This window comes from Aspergillus stella-maris, assembly GCF_047715825.1.
Source record: "Aspergillus stella-maris strain CBS 113639 unplaced genomic scaffold BDV14scaffold_45, whole genome shotgun sequence".
NCBI lineage: Eukaryota > Fungi > Ascomycota > Eurotiomycetes > Eurotiales > Aspergillaceae > Aspergillus > Aspergillus stella-maris.
Window position 1 is genome coordinate 31,518 of NW_027396839.1, and position 17,676 is coordinate 49,193.

At 53.8% G+C, this 17,676-nt stretch overlaps 2 protein-coding genes across 2 annotated transcripts; both read right to left on the bottom strand.

The window, feature by feature from the left end:
- Positions 1-256: 256 nt before the first annotated feature.
- BDV14DRAFT_202222 (uncharacterized protein) lies at positions 257-14,097 on the bottom strand (the record flags this gene model as incomplete). The annotated part of the gene is made up of 3 exons (XM_073773955.1): positions 257-3,613; positions 3,664-12,033; positions 12,106-14,097. The coding sequence occupies 3 exons, from the start codon at positions 14,095-14,097 to the stop codon at positions 257-259; spliced, it is 13,719 nt and encodes a 4,572-aa protein (XP_073625937.1).
- Positions 14,098-15,270: 1,173 nt separating this feature from the next.
- Positions 15,271-17,018, bottom strand: BDV14DRAFT_191191 (MDR family MFS transporter; the record flags this gene model as incomplete). The annotated part of the gene is made up of 3 exons (XM_073771459.1): positions 15,271-15,327; positions 15,495-16,928; positions 16,977-17,018. 3 exons carry the CDS (start codon positions 17,016-17,018, stop codon positions 15,271-15,273), a joined length of 1,533 nt encoding a protein of 510 aa, XP_073625938.1.
- Between the last annotated feature and the right edge of the window lie 658 nt (positions 17,019-17,676).

Consider the following 17,676-nt stretch of genomic DNA (forward strand, 5'->3'; position numbering starts at 1 on the left):
GTGGGCAAGGCTGTGTTGGGGGCTGAAATAATATAGAGAAGATAGAGATGGTAATCTAAGAAATTACATAGAACTCATCAGAAAAAGAAAAAAGAAAAAATAAGCGATTCTGATAGGTATACCTGGTAGACAAAAAAGGTCTTGGTAAAGTGAAGGGGAAATATCATAAAATGTCTATATACAGTCAAATCCCACAAACTAACACCGGATCCCGAAAATATATCATAGATTAACCCAATGTAACCGAGTAAATAAATCAAACAATAGATCGCTTAACATCACCCAAGACCCTCCTAACAATACTCTCAAATCTTTCAAGTAGTAGCTCGCCACCATCCCGATCAACCATCTTCGTAGTTCCAATAAGTCTAACAACCAGCCCATCGCCTTGCTCGTCGGGACTCGACTCAATAAACAAATCATGCGGGACATAACCATGCACAAGGGTATCGCTTTGGCATTGGATACCATCAAGCTCTAGGCCAGGCTCAACGACGATATTTTGATGTTGCACCACCGTCCCCGGACGGGTATCAGGTCGAATAAACTCCCAGTCAACAGTTTCGTAGGGAATTGTCTGCGCGTGCTGCGAATGAACCGCACGTAGGAGGTCAAGAGCCGTCCATGAATCTTGCAAAGTCACGCGCACAGGAACGATATGGACGCATGGTCCACAGACACGATCTAGCGATGGAAGAGGAACGCTGCGACCGTGCACGACCTGGCCGAAGACAAGATCGTTGCTGTTGTTTTCTTCCGCGAGGAGAAGTGACCATGTGGCTTTCATTGCGGTTGCGATTGTGATCCCTGCTGGCAGTTCGGGGAGGGTTGGCATTTGGCGAGTGAGAAGGATGGTCGATTCTGGCGTGGTAGAGACACCTCCGAATGTGCCGGGGTTGAGCTCTGAGATGGAAGTGGATCCGAGAAGTTCGTTCCAGAAATCCAGCGCAGCATCTGGTTGGGAGTTTTGCGAGCGCTGAGACAGGTAGTCTACGTATCGTGGGGAGTAAGACTTGGTGTCGAGTGACTGCCCAGCATACGCTGTAGCGAGATCAGAGAAGAGAACAGCCTTTGAGAGACCGTCATATTGTGCATGGTTCAGACGAAGAAGCAGAGTATGGTCGGTGTTGGAGCGGCGAAGTAGAGTAGCCTTGAAAGCAACATCACCCAATAGGAGAACGATTGCGTCTTGAGAGAGGAGTTGCTCGATGACAGGAGTGAAATCAGCAACATCGATGACAGGGATCTCGATGTCGATTGTGTCAAGGACAACCTGAACGACGGTATCCTGCCAAGGAACAAAGACAGTTCGTAGAATTTCATGACCGGCAACCAGCTGCTGCATCGCTTGCTTGAGCCTAGCAAGGTCAACAGCACCAGGAATATTGAGTGAGAAATGCATGCAAGTTTGGCGGAGACTGTCACGCTGGAACTGAGTTGTAGGCAGAATATCGACGATATTCAGTGACGCAAGGCCAGGGACGAGCTGAAAAATATCCTCAAAGGGTACTTTATTCAACAGTGAGCAAGAAGGTGCTTCAACAACGGCACCAGCTGACATGACGGTAGCCAGTTCAGAAAGTCTCGGCTTGTGGAAAACATCCGCGACGGACAAGTTCAATTTCTCACGCCTGGCAAGCGCGACAAGTTGCATAGCGGCGACAGAGTCACCACCGATATGGAAGAAGTCGTCGTCCAGACCGATGGATTCAAGGGAGCGATTGAGGACCTGAGAGACGAGCTTTTGGAGTTTGGATTCCACAGCGGAGTTCGGACCACGCTTCACGGTAAATTGAGAGGTCGTGTATGCTGTTAGATTTTCTTTTGACAGAGCACCGGCAGCAGCAACAAGTTGTTTCCGATCGATCTTATTGCTCGTTGTCTGTGGGATCCGTCGGAGCGGCAGCCAAGCAGAAGGAACCATGAATGCCGGAACAGCAGAGCGGAGACGTCGTTCAGCAAGGGCAATTTGATCCTTGAACTGAGTTGAAGGAAGGTCAAAGAGATCTCCAGATTCAACAGCAGCGGCCTCTGGGTTCAGGACCAAGAACGCAACAAGCGAGTCGGTCTCGCTCTTAACAACGTCGGCAAGGACAGCAACTGCTTCCGGAAAGGCGCGGAGTAGATGATGCTCGACTTCACCAAGCTCAAGGCGCTGTCCGCGAACCTTCACCTGGAGATCTTTGCGACCGATGTATCGCAGTCTACCGTCATTTGTGTACTGGACCAGGTCGCCGGAGCGGTAGAGGCGCTCCTGACCACGTCCTTGTGAGCGGCGGAGATCAACCAGCCATTGCGGGTAGGACACGAAGGATTCTGCCGTTTTGGCTTCATTGTTGAGGTACCCTGCGCGGGAAATCGAGGGACCTTCGATCAGTAGCTCACCGACTGCACCCACTGGTATGAGGCGAGTGTGATCGCGGCGGTCGACGACCCAGCCGGAGCAGCCTAATGGTAGCCCGAGTACCCGCGGGTCATGAGTGTCAAGCTCGCCTGCAACACACCAGATGGTACATTCGCTTGGTCCGTACGTGTTGAGAATTCGAGTTGAAGAAGGCCAACTGAGACCATCGGTCGCAGAGGGTGCTTCGCCTCCCAGGATAACAGTGCGAATTTGCTGTCCAAGTATCGCGCCAGGAAGAATGCGCATGACGGAGGGAGTGAAATTGGCAAAGTTGACTTGCATACGCTGCATTGCGCCGACGAGGTCATTCTGTCGCTCCTCCTCGCTGGGAATACAGACGCAGCCACCGGCACAGAGGGTGAGTATGTTCTCTTGAACCGAGACGTCAAATGCGTAGGAAGCAAATTGGAAGGCGCGCGAGTCTTCGTTCATGCCGGCGAACAGAATGATGCGTGATGCCTGGCTGCTTAGCTCTCGGTGATCAAGGACGCTGGCCTTGGGCTGACCCGTTGAGCCCGAGGTAAAGATGACATATGCTGGAGTTTCCGCACTAATACATGGGGTTTTGGTTGTTTCGGTGGTACCGCCCGTAGAAGTTGCCTCGGTTTCAATGTCGATTACGACAGGTCCTAGTGAGCGAGCAGTCTCATTGTTGACGTCAGTAAGAAGAACAAAAGGTGCGTCGACGGATTGACAAATCTGCTGCAACCGTGCAGCAGGGTGTCCGATGTCAAATGTTGCAAGGGCACCGCCGGCGCGCAGAACACCGAGCATCGCGACCGGGGCCCATCGCGACTTCTGGGTGCAGATCGGAACAATCACGCCGGGCTTGACGCCGCGATTCTGAAGAGAACGAGCTAAGCGGGCAGACAAGGTATCGAGCTCTCGGTAAGTGAAGCTGCCATCCCACGAGCACACCGCTTGAGCATCGGGACGGCGAGCCGCGTGCTTTAGGATAGCGTGGTGAATTGGCTCCTCGACGGCTCGTGGTAGAGAGATGTTGCGTTCAGTAGCTTGTCTGCGGGACTTCTCAGGGACCAAGTCGAGCTCATTCAGGGTGGACGTGGCATGAGCCAAGATCGCCCGAACAGTATGGCAAATGGTTTCAGCCAGAGTGCTGGCCTGTTGAGGTGAGAGGATGGAGCTCCAGTAAGCGAGGTTGACATCAACTTTGTTGTCGTTTATCCCGACATTGACGGTGACATCCCACTGTAACCTGTTAGCACTTAATCTGGAAATGAAACTGTGAATAGACTTACTTCTGCTCGGTCCTGAGACTCGAGTTGCTCAAGCACGATCTCTCCAGGAGGAGCCTCATACCGACCGAGATCCTGGACGGAGATACCGGTATTGAAAATTGAACCCCCAGAACCTCCTTGCCGAGCATGATAGAGATCAGCAAGAGGGAAGAAGCGATGCGCATGGCTAGACATCAGATCCGTCTGGTGCTCCTTCAACAAAGATAGCACAGTCTTCGTAGTCTGAAGAGGAATGCGGGTGACCAGGGTGTTAAGACAGGGTCCAACGACCTCCGATGCAGCAGGGATAGGAACATCGCGGCCGTAGATCTGGTACCCGAAAGAAACCTCATCACTGGCGAGGTAAAGACCAAGGACAAGAGCCCACGCGAGATGGAAGACGTTTGTCAAGCTGACTTCATGGCGCTGGCAGAAGGCACGCAGTTCGCGACCGCAGTCGAGATTGAGGATTAATGATTGAATGTCATCCTGAACGGTCGCAGGCTCATCACAGGGTCCTCGTAGGCGCGGGAATAGGCACTGGTCGACGCCCTCAAGATATCCGGACCAGTATTTCTGAGCGGATGTGCTGTCCTGGGCGACAAGATGGTCAATGTAGTCGCGGTATGCAGGACCGGGACCGTTGTTGAGGCGGCCCTGATAAGCCAGGAGAAGATCACGCTGGAGAATGGCAAGCGACCAGGCGTCGACAAACGCATGGCTGAACGTCCACTCCAGCTGGACGGACTGGCCGTCGGCACTCGGTCGGAGGACGACAGAATGATCAGGAATGTTGTCAGCTTTCGCAGGCGCTGTCCATTCATCTCCCTCAGCAACAATAGGCACGGCAGGAGAGTAATCGCGGAGTACAACTTGATCCGCAAAACCTTCATCAAATACCGAAACAAACAGAGTCCGCAGCACTGGATGGCGGCGAACCAACTGTTCCCAGGCCAGCTGCAGCCGTTGCACAGAGACCGGAGCTTGACCAGGTGCCGACTTCACGGCCATGAGGAGACGGTTCTGGTAGTAACGAGGATCGCGGACTTGAGTAAGTAGAATTCCCTGCTGCACTGGAGAACAAGGGTAGACGTCCTCGATACTGTCCGCCTCTAAGCCTAGGCTAGGCAGTGTCGAGGCGAGGAACTTCTGGCGTTGGTCCTCCGTCAGATCCCAGGACAACTCTGGCGGGACAGATGTGTCGGCTGTGCGGACAGACCCAGCGGTATCGTTGCTATCGCTTTCCGCACCACAAATCACCTCAGAGAGACGAGAAATGGTTCGATGCTGGAAGAGGTCGGCACCAGTGACAGGAATACTGCGCGCAATACATTGTGTTGTCGCTTGCATGGCTAGGATCGAGTCACCCCCGAGGCGGAAGAAATCGTCGTTGGCATTGATCTGAGCAGGATCAAGTCCTAGAACCTTTGCCCAAACGGCCTGCAGTCCTTTTTCAGTAGAGGTCATTGGCACCTGCACCTGTTGGTCAGGCTGACCCTTCGCCCGGTAAAGCTGCAAAGAGGCAACTGGAAAAGCAGCGACCAGGTCTCGCAGCTTACGGCGGTTTGTCTTGCCAGTTGCTGAAAGAGGAATCCGCGAGACGGGTATATAGAACGTGGGAACCATGAATGGCGGCAAAGACCGTTGGAGTTGAGAGTCAACAGCCTCCCGCTGCGTCTCAAAAACGGACGAGGGCAGCAAAAGTTGGACTTGGCTGTCAGTACCGAGACCACTTGCATTCGTTGCATCGGGAGATTCCGATTGCTGAATGAAAGCTGCGAGCCAGCCGCCATTATCGTTGCGATCGCCAACTAAATCAGCCACGATTGCGCTTGAGCCACCCCATGCTTGTCGCAGGTGAGTTTCAACTTCCTGCAACTCCAGTCGCTGGCCGTTCACTTTGACCTGGGTGTCCTTGCGACCGAAGTAGCGGAGCTGCCCGTCGGGTTCATAAGCCACTAGATCTCCAGTCTTGTACAGTTTGCTGGTGCTGGGTAGCGCAAGACCAGTACGTGAAAACCAGGCGGGTGGCGAGATGAAAGCAGCAGTTGTCTGTGCTTCATTGTTCAAGTATCCAAGGTTGACGATAGGACCAGCGATGAGAAGCTCACCGGGGGCGCCGATGGGTGCAAGACGGTCGTGATCATCAGGATCCACAACCCAGCCGGTACAGCCAAGGGGTTTGCCAATAATGCGAGGATCAGAGTTGTCCTTCAGCTGACCAGTAAGGGTACACATGACCGAGGCTTCAGACGGCCCATACGCCTGGAAGAATTGCAGCTTCGTTGACCAGGTCGTCATGTCCTCCGCGAGCGGCGATTCTCCCAACAGAAGACAGCCACGGACACTTGAAATGGAGTCGGCAGGAAGTGTGCGCAGAACTGAAGGGGTCAGATGCAGCCAGTTGGCTCCAAGGTCGGCGATGGCTTGTCCTAAAGCATGACGTCTGTCAGATTCGGAAGGAATGCAGACGCAGCCTCCGGTTAGCCAGGGGACAATGTACTCGAGAATGCTACCGTCCCAGGCGGCACTAGAGAACTGCAACATGCGAGTATCAGCATCAATCGGGAGACGATCAATCAAAGCACGCATGGCGCAAAGGATGCCCTCATGATGGGCGACAGTTCCCTTGGGAGCACCAGTAGAACCGGAAGTAAACACAACGTAGCACGGGTCGCGGGCAGACTGCTTCGGAACTGAAAGGGTCGGTTTACTGCCATTATATTGTGTTTGCATGACGATGGGGGCAGTTGTGAGAGTCTTCGCAATTTCTTGAAGAGAGTCGCCCGCAATGATGACTGGGGGCTGCACCTGGTCGACGACGCTGCGCAGTCGATCTGGTGGGTGCGAGGGATCAAGCGGGACAAAGGCACCGCCGGCCTTTAGAATGGCAAGCATCGCGACCGGTACCCAGCGCGACTTCTCGAAAAGAAGGGGCACAAAGACGCCGCTGTCGACACCCAATGATTGCAGGCGCGCAGCTAACGTGGTGGCTTGAGCGTGGAGATCAGCATAGGTCCAGTTGCCGTCCCAGGCTACAACAGCAGTTGAATGCGGTCGGTCGTTGGCAATGGATTCGAGCACCTCATGAAGCAGATCGCCATTCCGGGGAGAATCGACTGACTGATTCCAGGACTTCAGGTCCCGCCAGTCCTCAACGCTGAGCGGGTCAAGATCCCCAATGCGTCCGGCAGGCTCACGAAGTAGTTGACGGAGAACATGGCTGAAATGGGAAAGTAACCGACTGAGCTGGGCAGGCTGGATGAGGTTGCTGTCATACTTGGCGCGGACGAGCAATTCCTCTGGGGCACCACTCTCGCAGTACACTGTTAGCGGGTAGCTCTCCTCCCCCAGGTAAGACAGATACTTGGGTTGACCGGCAAGCATGGTTGAGCTGGCAAGTGCATCACCCTGGGTAGATTCCAGGATAATGAGGGTTTGGAAAGCACACGCTGCTCGGGAAGACGCGTCAATGCGCGAGATTGCCTGCAGACCCATATGTTCATGGGCCATAGATCGGCCTGCGTGGTCCTGGATATTGGCTAAGAGGTCGGCGATGGTTTGAGCAGATCCAAGCTGGACGCGCGTCGGGGTAGTGGTAAGCGTTGGTCCAATCATCATTTCGATGCCGTCAACAGGAACTGCGCGTCCAGCGCCAGTAACACCAAAAACAACATCAGTGGTGCGTGTAAAGCGGGACACGGCTGTTGCCCATGCGAGGCGGATCTTTGTTGACAGAGTGAACCGGGGTCGAGAAGAGGCTACTGCAGCATCTCCTAGGGAGACTGGAACCACAAGATCGGCATTTTGGGTGGGAGTATAGCCAGTTGAGGCAGGCAACGCCGGGAACGACTCTCCTTCGTAGTTGGCTAGGTAAGAACGCCAGAAATTGGCAGGGCCATTCTGGGAACTTGATTGTTGCAGATAGCGAATAAAAGGACGGAAAGGATGAGGCAAAAGGCTGGCGCCGCGGTAGGCAGCCTCAAGCTCAGCAGTAAGAACGGGCAAGGACCACCCATCGTAGACAGCGTGATGCATTGCAAGCAAAATCCAAGAGCCGTGGACAATACCGATGCGGATCAGTTGCTGCCCCAAGCCCATGGGTGCTGTCAAGGCCACGGGGTCGGGTGCTGTGTCCCAAATCTCTGCGACAGGGCCGGCCGACGGCTCAAGGATAGCCTGGAAACATCCAGAGCTACCCTCATTGGATTGGACGATGCGCGTACGCAAGATGGGGTGCGCAGTGATGACAGAATTCCAAGCAGCCTGGAACTGTGCAGCGTCGATAGAATCGCGAAGATCAAACCGCAGAACGCTCGTATAGACTCCCTGCTGGCGCGAAGTCAGCGAGATCATTCCTTCCTGCAACGGGGTGGCCGGGTAGATGTCCTGGATATGCTCAATAGACACATTGCACTGACCGGCTGCGGCTTCCATAATAACTTGGCGGTGGGCGGCGTCGATAAGACCGAAAGGTTTATCCTGCTCTTCTTGCTGTTTCTTTGCTGCTGCCTGTTTCGCGCGCTGCTTCTTTCGCTCTGCCAGCGCTCGTAGCCTTGCTGCAGCGGCCTTGAGCTCCTCGTCATGTTCGTCGTCGTCGTCGTCCTCACCGTCTTCGATCTCCTGGAGCAAATCTTGAAGCGATTGCTTTGGCTCTGGTGTGCCAGGAGGCGAAGGTAGACCAGTGCTCGTCGTTGGGCCCCGGGCGGCCGCAGCCAATGCTTCTAAAGTCGAATGCTCAAACACCATTGGCACAGTTATAGTAACTCCCAGTGATCGCGCGGCAACAGCGAGCTTCATGGCAGCAATGGAGTTACCACCGAGCTGGAAGAAGTTGTCGCCAGCCCGGATTTGCTCAGATTCCATACCAAGAATGGTAGCCCAGAGTCCTTGCAATTTGCCTTCGAAATCTGACAGCGGTCGAGCAGCGACATCACGATTACCAGTGTCTTGTCGTGGTCCGGTAAGCTGGGTGGCGGTCAAGTGCGTCGCCATCTGCCTCAGACCCTTGCGATCAAGCTTGCCGTTGATGGTAATAGGCATATCTTCCAATTTCAGGAATGCCGTGGGAACCATATATGGAGACAGAGTACCAGAAAGGTGATCAATCAGAGCAGCAGGTACGGACATAGGGACTGCTTGGCCCTTCTCGGTGGTAGCATTGACGGCCTCCTCAAGCGGAACGCCAGAGATAAAGGCGGCCAACATCGCCTGCTCTGGGTCGCCACCTGCAGGGACAATACACTCGACCGCAACATGGGCACGGGGCCAGAACTCCAGCAGTTGATGCTCAATCTGGCCGAGTTCGATACGGTGTCCACGGAGCTTGACTTGAGTATCACGGCGACCAAGGTAGCGCAAAGTACCATCAGGCGCGTACCTCACCAAATCGCCGGTTCTGTAGACGCGAGTGCCATCACCCAGCCACTGTGGGTTCTCCAAGAAGGCAGCAGCAGTTTTGACCGGGTCGTGCAGGTACCCTTTAGCCAGCTGTCGCGACTCGATGAGCAGCTCACCGACGCAGCCGAGCGGTGCTAGACGTTGGGGCGCATCGACTTCTGTCACCCACAATCGAGTTCCATCAACAGCTGTTCCAATATTGTTGGGTTCGTCGGAAGGCTTCATTGGCCCGGCAGCCGTAACAAGAACTGTAGCCTCTGCTGGCCCAAATCCATTGTAGAGTTGGACGGCCCCGGAAAACCGCTGCAGATCATGGTGCGTCATGGGCTCACCACCGAGACCAAGGATACGCAGCGACGGGACGTCCTCCGGCTTGAATACGCGACAGATAGATGGAGTTACGATAGCGACGTTGATTTCTAGTCGCCGCATAGCGCCAATAGGATCTGACATGCGATCCTGCTCGGACGGGATGCAGAGGGTGGCGCCGAAGGCAAGAGTTGTGAAGATCTCCATGACGGAAATATCAAAAGTCAGCGAAATAAAGTGTAGAACACGCATGTCGGGCTTGTATTGAAATCGACGACCCTGGCCGACGATGACACTGGTCGCAAGCGCGCCGTGGTCAATGGCAATTCCCTTGGGCTCACCCGTACTGCCAGAGGTATAGACAATGTACGCCAGGTCACTTGAGGGAGGGTAGGAAGTATCGACAGTCGCCTCGCCATCTAGAAGAGCAGCGTCGAGGACAGGGGTTGCGAAATCAGCGAACAACCCAACATAGCCTTTATCAGCCACGATGACTGCAGGACGACAATGATTGATGATTGATTGCAACCTGGCTGCTGGGCTCTCGGGGCTAGCAGCAACGAATGCAGCGCCAGAGTGCAGAATACCCAGAAGAATGGCAATGGTCAACGATGACCGGTCCATACAGAACAAGACGCAGTCACCAGGTTTCACACCGTTTCCCTTCAGAGCAGACGCGATGCGCACTGCCTTTTCGTGCAGCTCGCCATACGTCAGGTTCCCATCCCAGGAATCAATCGCAGATTCGTTGGGCCGCAAAATAGCATTCTTCGCGATAGCAGCAAGAATTGACTCATCGCATGTCTCCAACTCCCCAACATGGTGCGTATCCGGAAGTGCACGAGCAACATCAGTGGTCTGCAAAAGTGAAAGCTGCTCGATGGGGTCATTTGGTCGATCGACAAACAGATCTAGCGCGCGCTCCATCGCAGTCGCCATCTGCTGGACCTCCCAGTCCGTGATCCAGGGCCAGTGCAGGAAGCCGATCTTAATTTTGCCGTCGCGCACATCGACGCTTAGACCGATGTCGTATTCCGCTGGGTCATCCTGATCGCGGAGCTCGTCAAGAAGGTAATCCACGTCTGCCTTGTCGGCACTAGGAACCCACTCCATCGACAAGACGGTGTTGAACAGTGGTTGGCCACCGCGGCGTCGGAGTGTCTCTGAGAGTGGGTAGTGCTGGTGCGGGACCATAGACAAGTAGTCCGCTTGTGCGGTACGGGCAAGTTGGACGAGGGTTGTCGAGGGCGGAAGGGCCATACGGCATGGCTGCGTCGCAATGCAGACGCCGAAGAGACGGTCAATGTCGGCGACGGGTGCATTGCGTTGACTAATGACGTACCCAAAACAAACTTCACTCTTGCTGGCAGTGTAGGCGCGCAAGACAAGAGCCCAGGCGGCGCGCATCGCACAGGCGAGAGTAACATGGTTTTCATTGCAGCGGGCGATGAGGCTCTCAGCTCGAGGGAAGTATTGATCGTATCGTGTTCTAGAGAGATCAATAGCCGAAGAGGGTGACGGCTGGTGTTCGGCGGAAGATGAGAACAGACACGGTGGGCAGCCGGCCAGGTAGTCAGCCCAGTACTCGGCAGAGGCAGTAGTGAAGCTTGCTCGCTGATGTGCAACGAAGTCCTTATACGAGGGCACGCTGGCAGGCAGCAAAGGTCGACCGGAAAGCGACCGAAGCAATTCTGAAATAAAGACGGCCTGAGAAGAACCGTCCATGATGACGTGCGAGATTTCCAGCATCATGTAGCGCACGCGACTGTCTTCAGTAACGAGTGTACCGATACGATGCTGGGGCTTTCGAGGAACGAATGCGTACACTGGCGAGTGCTTGAACCGGTCAAGGGCATCAGCAGGGCTTAACTCGCCAATAGCTTGCGCCTGGACGTCGACCGATACTTGCTTTCGCACGATAGAGTGATAGACAGCTGCAGTAGTTTCATCTTCCGTCGAGACCAGGTCGTCGACATACACTGTCCGCAGAGCAGGGTGTCGTGCGACCAGTCGTTGCCAGGCAGCAGTCAGCTCAGGGACTGTAGGTCGCTGGGTCTGTGGGCCTTGAGGAAGGATCTCATAGAAGAAGCGCATGTGGTAGGAACCCGGGCGGCGAATCTGACCAAGGAAGATTGTTTCCTGCATACGAGTGCAGGGGTAGACGTCCGCGATGTCGTCAACTGTTTCGACTCCAATGCTGAAGAGGTTGTATCCTTCGCGCAGCTGCTTCCACAAGCCATCAGTGTTCAGCGAGAACTTGGGTACCACTGCACCATCGGCCTCAGGCGCAGACTTAGCAAAAGACGCGACTTCAGCTACGCCTTCGCAGGTGAGCAGGTCTCTTATTGATGTCTTGATTCCCTTGCGACGACACCGTGAAATGACCTGCACTGCAAGGATCGAGTCTCCACCTAGTGCAACAAATGGCTGGTTGAGACCAATCTCGTGAGTTGGCTTTTGCAGTGCTTCACTCCATTCCTGCAACAGCACCTGCTCAGTGTGACTGGTGTGCTCGAGTCGGTCGGCCGCTGAGAAGCCCTGACCTGTCGCGCGAGCAAATTCTTCCTCCGATATTTGTTCCACCCAGCCGCGGATTTCGACGCGGTCCATCTTTCCAGAGGCTGACATGGGCATCGATGCCAGACACAGCCAGATGGTCGGTACCATATACCGCGGGAGGGCCTGTTGAAGGCATTCAGTAATTGATCGGATCTTCTGCCGTACAGCTGGGTTAGAGCGATCTAGGAGTCGTACACCCTTGCCGGTAGTGTTTTTCTCAACTCCTCGTAGTGTTAGGATAGCGGTCAGCTGGTTCTTACATCGGCCGAGACGGGGCAGAAGAGCCAGAGATAGGTGAACCTCGTCAGCCAGACCCAGGTGGTATTCGACTTCACCCAGCTCAATACGCTGGCCGTTCAACTTGACTTCGGTGTCGGCTCGTCCGCAAAAGGAGATAGTCCCGTCCGCGTTCCAGCGCACGAGGTCTCCGGTTTTGTAGAAGCGGAAACCCGCGACCTTCTCATTCATCGGGTCTCCCTTATCCGCCAAGAAGCCCGCTTGGTCAAGGAATACCTGGTCTGTTTTCACCGGGTTGCGCAGGTATCCCATACCGACGATGGGTCCGGATACAAGTAGTTCGCCTATCGCTCCGATGGGGACCAGCCGGTCGTGGTCTGCGGCATCAACAACCCAGCAAGCCGCCGAGTTAGGAGGACCGATATTCAGTGGATCCATGTCGACACTGGTGATATAGCGGGTTGACGAGTTGATAGCGCACTCACTAGGCCCATAGAACTGATGCAGGTGGATCTTCTCCGCCCACCGAACAACAAGCTCTCGCGGGAAAGCTTCACCACCGAGACACATGGTTTTCAGACCTGGGACCTGCTGTGGTCGGAGAGACTTGGCGAGCGATGGTGTTCCAATGGTAAGTGTAACGCCGTATTTGTTTATGGCCGCCGCGACGTCGTCTTCTACCTCTGCGGTCGTCGGTACGCAGATACATGCCCCTGAACCCAACCCTGTGCATATTTCGAGTAGACTCATATCGAAAGTATGGCTTAGGCGTTGCAGGACGCGGCTGTGCTTCTCGAAGTGCCAGGTCGGGGCATTGCGCAGCGCCCCGTCGAGCCAGTTCTGGTGTGAAACCATGACACCCTTTGGAACACCGGTAGATCCACTTGTAAAGATGAGGTAGAAGAGAGTATCTGGCGTTGCCAAAGGCTGAGGAAGGACTGTTGACGGCGACTTCGCCGCTTCCATGATCTCGTTGACGTTCATCCAGGGGATATTCCTCGTCGTCCATAACTCAGCATCACGCTCTGTCGTTATCGCAAGAGGAGCATCCATGATGGCCACCATGGCATCAATTCGTCCTGCAGGTAGTGACGGGGGTACACTGACAAAAGCACCACCCGCCATGGAAACAGCCAACATTGACACGATCGCGGCTGCACTTCGCTCAAAGCACAGAGGTACAACAACACCAGGCCCTACGCCTTTTCCCTGAAGAGCTACGGCACCTGATCGCGCGGCGCGAACAAGCTCTTTATATGTAAATTTGCCATCCCAGGCGTCGATGGCCGGTGCCGATGGTCGTTCCAGCGCATGCCGCTCAATTACTGCGTGGAACGTATCTTGCCAAGGTTCGGGTACGGCGCGGTTGAAGCCGTAGATCTGGTTGCGGTGCTCAGCACTCACATAATTTAGCTGACGAAGGGTCGTTTCTGGGTCGATGGTCTGGAGTTGTGAGACGAGATGAGCGACCGTCTGTAGTAAATTCGTGGCCTGGGCGGCGCTGATGCTCCATGTGTCGAATTTGAGGTGGGCGATGATCTGGCCATCTTGTGAGTTAACATGGAACCGCAAGAAGTCATCTAGCTCAGGACTTTGATGATCGTCGATGATTATAGCGGTGTTTGCCTTCTGGAAGTCGACTGTTGAGGAGCGAAGAGAGGAAGAAGTTGGTTGAGTGGAAGTTGTGTTGTTGGCCGTGGCGATTACCTCAGCCAGTCTGCTGTCCTTGCCCATACTGATCGAACACGACCGAATTCTACCATTCTGAGCAACATAGAAAACGGCTTCTTCGGTACCGATATATTTGGCGATTACCAATGCCCAAGCAGCAATCAAGATCTCTGGCTCAACCTTCCCCAGCTCAACGGGCGTCGTCTTCTCGCGCTCGTGCACAGTGGGGAGATAGCCGTCCGTCAGGCTGGGGAAGAGACACGCCAGAGTTGATGCCATTGTGATTAGTGGTATGCGATGGGTATCAAAACAATCGGATTAGTGTATAGATTTTCAATTGATCTCCAATTGTGTACCTGGTCTGGGCGAGTATATCTAGCTACCAACCTAGTCTAGTTCCTGACAAACACGCTTCCAGGTAGGGCTGTGCTACTGGCGACCGAGGTGGTACCACTCTGGGGGCACTCTGTACTAATCCGCCACTCTAGCATTTTCAGCCCCAAATTGCGATATCTTAGTGAGAGTCTCCTCGATATTGTACGGACTCCGATCTAGCGGTGATCATGCAAGGGGTTGTATAGCGTGCGTGGATATTTGTAGTCAGTTAGTGAGAGTTACTGCCTCAGACCCCAATTCCAACCTAGGTACATTTTGTTTTGTCTCCCAATAACAGGTAACTAACGCGCAGCCGTCATTCTATAGTACAGTTTCTGCCCTTATTTCCCGCTTTTTGTTTAGAGCATCGTTTGGAGGTGGAATGTTGTCATTAGCAAAGCACACCGCGACTAATTTGTTGCAACGTGTAATAACATGTATTTCTGATTGTAGATACAATTTCTAATACAGTGGAGGTTGGCACAAGCCTGATGTTTCCAGACTCTTTCGCATTGTTGTAAAGTGTATGGTATGTAGTTTCTTGATAAAGTCATTCCGATACGCAGTTATATATATTTGGGCTTTTGGTGGGATAATATCTGCAGCCCAACTGTATATACCCACATCGAACAGCGCATGCCAAACAGATCAGACTCAACTAAACTATTTTTTATATGCATAGTACTTGATTGACTCGAGAGAAAACGTCCAGGGTCACGCTGGAGCAAAAACCAGTACATACCCCACGCTCTCTTTTGAAAACAGGGCACCTATGAGATGATGAGAGCCAAGCGCCAAGACATAGCGCTCATTGAAGAAACCCGGGCGTGCCTGACATAAGTCAGAGGCTTAGCCCTTTTCAGCATGAAGCTAACCACACTTGGTGTGCACTTCTGCCTCAGGCGTCAATACTCATTACCTCAGGCCAGGAAAATTGGAACGCGTCGCGCCTGCCTTGCTTTTGACTGCCTGTACCAAGTCTGTCTCCTAGTATGATATAGGTGGCCTTTTGCTTGCAGTCACCGTAAGACATCAAGTTCAAAGAACATGACCTTACTAGTGCTACCGATTCACCATTCAAGCTTTGGTACCATCCTGAATAAGCTGCGTCTCTTTCATCAACACACCAACAATCTACCGCATTTGCATATTTCAAGCAATTCTCAATAGAACGATACCGCTAATGAAAACAGCTAAAATTTCCCGCCTGATAGCTACACATCCCGAACCTCGGAAAATGGCCAAGGTAGACCCCAAACAAGAAACCAGGCCCACATCTACCCCCCAGCAACAAAACTCACCCCCTTGACACTCCCCCAAGGCACAAGCAAAGAAACAACCGTCGCCGCACTCGCCACACCCGCAGCAAGATAAAAAGTCTGCACGACCGCCGCATTATAAACACCCTGAAACTGCACCCACTGCGCAGCAGGAACAATACTCCTTAACGAAGTCGTCCCAGTAGCCTGCACCAAACTTGCCGTTACACCGTCGATATTCAAAGCATTTACACCACTTTGCAGGTGTTCGCCAAAGAGATTCTGTGCTCCTGTGAGGAAAAGGGATCCACCGAGCGTTTGCGAGAAGAACATAATTGCTGTTCCTAGTGGCACGTCGGGTGTGCTTAGCGAGGCTTGCATTGCGATGATGGGTTGTTGAACTGCTAGGCCTAGTCCTGCACCGAGGAGTATTTGGTACCCTGCCCAGGGCCCGGGTCCTGTATCGACGCGGAGGGTTGAGAGGAGGCCGGACCCGATTGCTATAAGTGCTGCGCCGATTGTGAGGAGGGGCGTGTACCGGCCCATCCAGGAAACGAGGGCGCCGCCTGCAATCGAGAAGACGATCATTGCGCCGAGGGTGGGTAGGGTGCGGATTCCTGAGCCGACGGCTGATGTACTGTTCACCACTTGGAACCAGATGGGGAGGTAATACAGGACGCTGTAGTATGCACCCGAGATACAAGCCAGTGTGAGCGCGCAAAAAGCGACACTGCGGTTGCGGACGAGTCGGCCTGGTAGTGTTGCCTGCTCACCTAGGTACCACTGAACGCCGGTGTAAATGATCGCGAGGACACCGCAGGTGATGAGGAGGCCGATAATGTGGCCATCTGACCAGGGCCATCGGGAGTTTCCCCATTGCACGGCAAGGACTAGGGAGATAACAGCGCCCATGAATATGACTGTGCCGCCGAGGTCCAGTGTCTTCAGCTGATCAATCAGGCTATTTCCAGCACGAGCATGCGTTTTAGGCGGGTTATACAGAATCAGCAGGATAACCGCTGCAACACCGCCAATGGGTAGGTTAATATAGAAGCACCACCGCCAGGAGAGGTACTCCGTAAATACACCCCCCAGCAACGGCCCCGCAATGGACGCAAGACCATTAATAGCTGATACAATCCCAACAAGCAACGGCCTCCTCCTCAAAGGAACAACAGAACCCGCAACAAGCACCGCACCAGCAAGAAGCCCAGCCGCGCCTAACCCAGCCAGTGCCCGTCCAATAACAAGCATAGGCGGATTCTTCGCCAGTGCACAGATGAGTGAACCGATTTCGAAGAGGAGGAGCGCAATTAGCGATACCCATTTTGCGGAGTACATGCGAAAAATCTTGCCGTAGAGGATCTGTGTCGATGCTGCGGTCATGAGGTATGCGGCGCCGTACCAGCCCATGTCGGCCATTGTGTTAAAGTCGTCTGTTATGGTTGGGATGGCTGTTGATACGATTGTGTTATCCTGATGTATCGTTAATAGATGGCTTTCGAGAGGGAGATGTTGACGTACCAGACAGACAGCGAACATCGTTAAGCATGGTGCAAGGGACATGGCGATCAACCGCCATCCCGTGAGGTAATGGCTCTCATCTTCTGGTGCCAGGGGCTCTGCTGCTTCAGTGTCTGCATCGCTGCCCTTGGGCTCTGGTTTTGCAGATGATGCTTCTTCCAAATAATCTTTGTCTGTATCCGTTCCAGGCTCATGTTTGAGCTCAGCTTCTGATTTGGGGAGCAAATGGCATGGCGAGTCTGTCCTATCTTCGCCGATAGCAAAGGCAGGCGGAAAGGCTAAATCAAGGGAGCTGTCATCCAGAGAAGGCCGCTCAATCTTGTGTAGCGCAGCTTCAGTAAGCTCAAAGGACTCTTCAATTGAAGGTACAGAGTCAGAATGTTTATGGCTGAGACTGATGCCCTTCTCAGGATCGGTATCGCGATCGCCGTCGCAGCCGCTGGCCTTTTCCGGGTCACCCATGATAGCGAGCTATCGTGCTGGAACAGGAAATGTGAAAATCAGGAGGTTGGGAGTTCGCAAGAGCGAAATCGAGATCCACCTGCGCATCGACTAGTTTGAATACAGTTGCAAATATGCGAGTCTAATTAGTTGTCTGCCTAGCTGGCATGCGCAGCTTCAGCTTCGGCCCCAGTACCAGGGTGGTACCACCTCACCACAAGATGAAATGTCATATACGCTACAGCCTCGAGCGCCTAGA